General features: G+C 41.4%; 1 protein-coding gene across 1 annotated transcript; it reads right to left on the bottom strand.

Moving 5' to 3' along the window:
- Positions 1-364: 364 nt before the first annotated feature.
- Positions 365-4154, bottom strand: LOC311344700 (uncharacterized protein; the record flags this gene model as incomplete). The annotated part of the gene is made up of 4 exons (XM_084469057.1): positions 365-438; positions 1196-1267; positions 1376-1459; positions 3143-4154. The coding sequence occupies 4 exons, from the start codon at positions 4152-4154 to the stop codon at positions 365-367; spliced, it is 1242 nt and encodes a 413-aa protein (XP_084325183.1).
- Between the last annotated feature and the right edge of the window lie 733 nt (positions 4155-4887).

The raw sequence follows: 4887 nt of genomic DNA on the forward strand, positions 1-4887 counted from the left end.
AAAACAGAATCAGTCTGGAAAGTGCCATTTTGCCTGCCCCCATCTTGTTATGACTTGCAAAAGTGAAAGTTAAGTGAGGCAGGGTTCCTACCACCCTCCTCAAAGTTGCTTAGTGCCAGAGAAAGAGATACAGACCCCCCCGCCCCAGACCACGACAGAGGTGTCATTCAACTTGTAAGTCAATGCATCATCACAAAAGTTATAAAAAATATTTTATGAAGGTTGAAAAGTTACTTAGTGTGACTATATTTCTCAAGAGTGATATTAAACCAGCACTGTCTTGGATTTTGTTTAAATATGAAAAATGACCACATGCATTATTAACCAAGAGGGATTTTTTCTGAGTTTCATAATAATCATTAAACTAACCATCTGCGTCTGACCTCCCATCTTTCAAGTTGTCAAGGCCAGTGGTGGTTGAGATGGCAGCATCTCCAACTGAAAAAAAAAGTAAACAAAAAAGTGACACATGCACTATGATACAAATAATATAAATGTAATTCTGATCATCAAAATCTGTTTAAGTCATCATGTCCGTGTCCAAGATCTGCTGATCTTGCCATTTCTCTGCATTTCTCTCATATGTCTGAGACTTCCCAGATTATATGTACAGTAGCATCTTAGTATTCCTCCTCGCTCATCGGGTCTTAGATTGCATCTCTAGGCCCTAGTTTTTTGGCAATGTGACCAGTATCTTCCTGCCTGCCTTCCTAATGTTCACCCTTTTTGGATTTTCAGTCGAAAGCAGGCTTGTCTCAGCTCCTGCTTTGTGTCCACTCACTGCTCATCTGTTGGCAACCAGAATTTTGCCTTCATCAAAATAAATAAATGTACTAACGGCCTCTGCTTAACATTGTGTATCCTAATTTATAATTCTATGTTTTAAGCTTTACAAAATTATTTCTTCAGTGACAAAAATCTCAACAGTACTTTTAAGGATGAAATTCAACAGTTTGGATACTAGAACAAAAAAATAATAAATTCTGTCAACTGCAACATTTCATTGTACGGTAATTTAGACAGTAAACATCTGGGGCGGTGTTTAGCTCAGTTGGTAGAGGGTGTGTCATTGCGTGTCATTCCCCCCATCTCTGCCTCCTATTTTCTGTCACTGTCTCTACTATCCTATCGAATAAAGGCATAAAAAGCCAAAAAATATACTTAAAAAAAAAAAAAAAGACAGTAAACATCTCACCATCTGTGTCTGACTTCCCATCCTCAGTTCGTGGTTCACGGCGGACTTTCCCTAACAGGTCCGAAGGTGCATCTGTAAAGCAAGAGCAACAATGAGATCATAATACCAGCTGTAGAGAAGGATGAAATTATTAATTATTTTGTATTTTACAACCCATGCTCTGAGTTTTAACAAACTTACTGCTGGTTTTCAGAGTCCGAGTCCTGGTCTGTTTTCTCTTCTTCTGGGAGAGCCTCATATCTGGGTTCGATCCCACACTCTCATCTACAACAGCAAAAGACAAACGTTAGTCAATCTTTACAGGTTAAAGTTTGAAAGAAAGCCTTCATCTCACCCCCTGGGTTGAGCCGAGGTCTACCGGTCATTTCCAGACTATACATTTAAAAAGCACAAGTCAGTGGAATATCTGTGGAATATTAGTGTTAATGCAAGTCTTAAATAGCTGTATCTTCCCACAGCAATCACTTCCATGGAGTGTTTGGTCCGTAACACAGGTCTGTTGGTCACTCTGCTGTAAACCCAGGAGATCATTTTCTTGTATCCTAGAACCTTTATCCAATGAGGAGAGAGAACGGCAGGAGGAGACGTAGATATTGGACGAGGGCGGAGAATGCTAACTCCATCCGCTGACAGGAAGTTAGCTAAAAACAACCGGATCACTGACTTCTGCTTTAATTATATAGTCTGACTTGTCAGGCTAGGCTCCACATCATGGCTGAAAAAACAAATAGGATCAGAGCCCCTGAGCCGGTGTGCAGCTGTTAATGACAGATCCGACTACACAAATACATTCATCGTAACATGTACGTGATAACCTTTCCCTCCACTGATTGATTACCAAAGGCTTTGGTGACAACAGTGAGGAAGCTCAGCAAAACAGGGAGAAATGAAAAGATTTGAAATGCAATTTATAAAATCAATAAGTTGTATTTGAATCAACATTGTTTGAAATTAATTATTTCACTCGTAATCCATGTAATAAGAAGGAAAATGTGTAGTTTATCAGTCGTTATGCCCAAATAAACCCCAACAGAATGAATAGAACCCCGACGCAAAATAAAATGACTCAAAAGTAGTGAGAATGTTTATATCAAAAAAATGTTCAGATCAGAGAAAGGCATCCTCAGTTTTAAGATGCAGGTACCACCAAATATGTTAACCTTCTGTCTAGCACTGCAACAATTAATCAAAAAATAATAGACTTAATTAATTAACTATTCTGATAATCTAATAAGTGTAAATGAGTATTTTTTGAATGAAAAAAAGCTCCAGATTCTCTTCTTCAGCTTCTTAAATGTGAACATTTCTGGTTTCTTTGTTCCTTTCTGACAATTAACTGAGTCTCTCTGGTTTCTGGACAAAACAAGACATTTGAGGACGATGTCACCTGCTGGTTTGAGACACACTGGTCAATAAAATGTTTAAAAATGCCAAACAACTGATCAATAATGAAAATAATCGTTCGGGTTAGTCCTATTTCTGTTCTGTTTGTTTTATTGTTCTTCTTTCCTCCCTCCCTCCTTCCTTTATTACCCCTTTCCTTCCCTCTTTCCTTCCCCTTCTCCTTTGTTCTCTCCTCTTTCCTTCCCTCCCTCCCTCCCTCCCTCTTCCCTTCTCTGTCCTCCCTCCTCCTCCTCCTCCTCCTCCTCCTCCTCCTCCTTTGTTCCTTCCTCTTTTCCTCCCTCTCTCCTTCGAGGACAACAAATAAGATAAGTCAAATAAGACATGCACCTCTAACATGTTTAAAATAAACAGAAGCCTAAGACACATACCATCGTCTTGCCCTCTGCCTGGGTTCTTTGTCTTTGGGCGAAGGTCAGAGGTCGATGTGGGAGGTTCACCTACGAAAGATAATTAGTCAGTTCAGAACCAAAAAGACTACTGCTGAATAAACTAGCTCAATTGGGTCAAAACAGGACAAAACTGTCAGCTGTAGTGCATACATACCACTAACAGAGAGGCTGATGTTGTCTAGGTTCTTGCCCTTCATGGTCCCTGTCCTCTCCTCCATAGCAAACAGAAGTTTGCTGATTTTGGCAATCTGAAACGTTTTGTCTGTCTGCCGGTAAAAGTCCTGATGCACCCGGATGTCGTGTCCCATAAATCTTGCGACTTGTTCAAGCTCTTGTTCACTTAGATCGAGGAGTTGACAGAGAGTGGCAACTTGTTTCCTTAATTTGGTTGATCTAAGGAGCTCAGGGTTTTCTGCTTTACTATCCTCAGCATATTTTCGCAAGCAATCACAGCCACGTATATTTGTCAATGCACCTGGTCTTGCGAAGAGATATGGGTTTTCTGCGGGTATGCCAGCTTCATCCCTCCTTTCAAGTAACAAGTCAATCGACTCCTTCATTCTCTCCGTAAAGAAAACTGGGACCTTCCTGTCTCTTTTTCCTCTGACCTCTATGCGTGTTAGAAGACCGCTGAGCTGTTTCTCAAGTGGCGACAATGTTTCATAGATGTCTTTGTTAATGGGATTAGTGCTTGCTGTCTTGTAGATGTGAAGAGACAAGCGTGATGCTTCGCCTTCATGCCGTTTGTTGAAGATGATGACCTGTGCCAGAACTGTCTCATTCAATGTCTTGTAGGCTGTTAAACTTAGCTCCTTTGTTAGTTCCTCCTTTGCTTTATCCTCTATCTTCCTCAGATGATCCCTCAGGGCAACCACATCTTTGGTAAGGGGGATGTCGTCTTGTTTGTTCCATCGTTTTTCTTGCATTGTCTGATGAGCACTCACAGCCACATGATTCTTCCAGTTTTTTTCTAGAAGTTCAAGGAATTTTTTGGCCTTCTTCTCAGCCAGGTCATCATCATTCATGAGTGCTTCACCAATGAGGACCTCCACTGCTCCTTTTAGACAGAATCCGATTTTGACAGCAGTAGATGGTTTCCCATACTCGTTTTTGCCAGGACTAAACTCTGAAACCTTCTTTGCCGCACTGACTACAAGCTCCTTCATTCTCTCCGTAAAGAAAACTGGGACCTTCCTGTCTCTTTTTCCTCTGACCTCTATGCGTGTTAGAAGACCGCTTCTTATGGGAAGATAAGAGACAGCAGAGAGAGAGGTCGTGTTTCCCGAAGCTCCGCTAGACAGTGGCAAAAAGTACTTAATTCATCGTTCAGGTCTACTTTATTTTACTTTATTTCATGATCATAATACTTAAGAATATATAGTTTGTTTCCGTCAACCTCAATTGCTCGATTCAACAATACTTTTTGGCACTTTGACTACCGGATCAGACCGCAGCAAAAGCCTTGGACTTTCCTATCGCCAACATGCCTCTGTACTCGGATGTCTCAGGCACAGAGACTGGGAAATGCACAGACTGCACCAAACTGCAACAGACAGTGGCTTTATTTGAAACGAGGCTAGCAGCATTAGAAAAATGCAAAGGACTTCTCCAGGATACAGTGCCGATGGGTGAGTTTGCTGAGCTAGCTCAGACAAATCCACAACAGGATGATCAAAGCTATACTGTATCCTTCCCGAAGCTGGACAAGAGAGAGACAATTCCAACTGCCTCTCATTGGCACAGAGTCGGCGCTAAGCCCAAACAACATTCCAAAGTGAATCAACAAGTTCACTCAACGCCAAATGCTAAGCTTCCCAAAGCTAAAATCAGCCGGATTAGCCAATCGCTGAAGTTTACCATGCCGATGAAGAACCGGTTCCTGCCACTCCAGGAGTCCAC

The sequence above is a fragment of the Micromesistius poutassou genome (genome assembly GCF_964030765.1).
Source record: "Micromesistius poutassou genome assembly, chromosome: 6".
Classification (NCBI taxonomy): domain Eukaryota; kingdom Metazoa; phylum Chordata; class Actinopteri; order Gadiformes; family Gadidae; genus Micromesistius; species Micromesistius poutassou.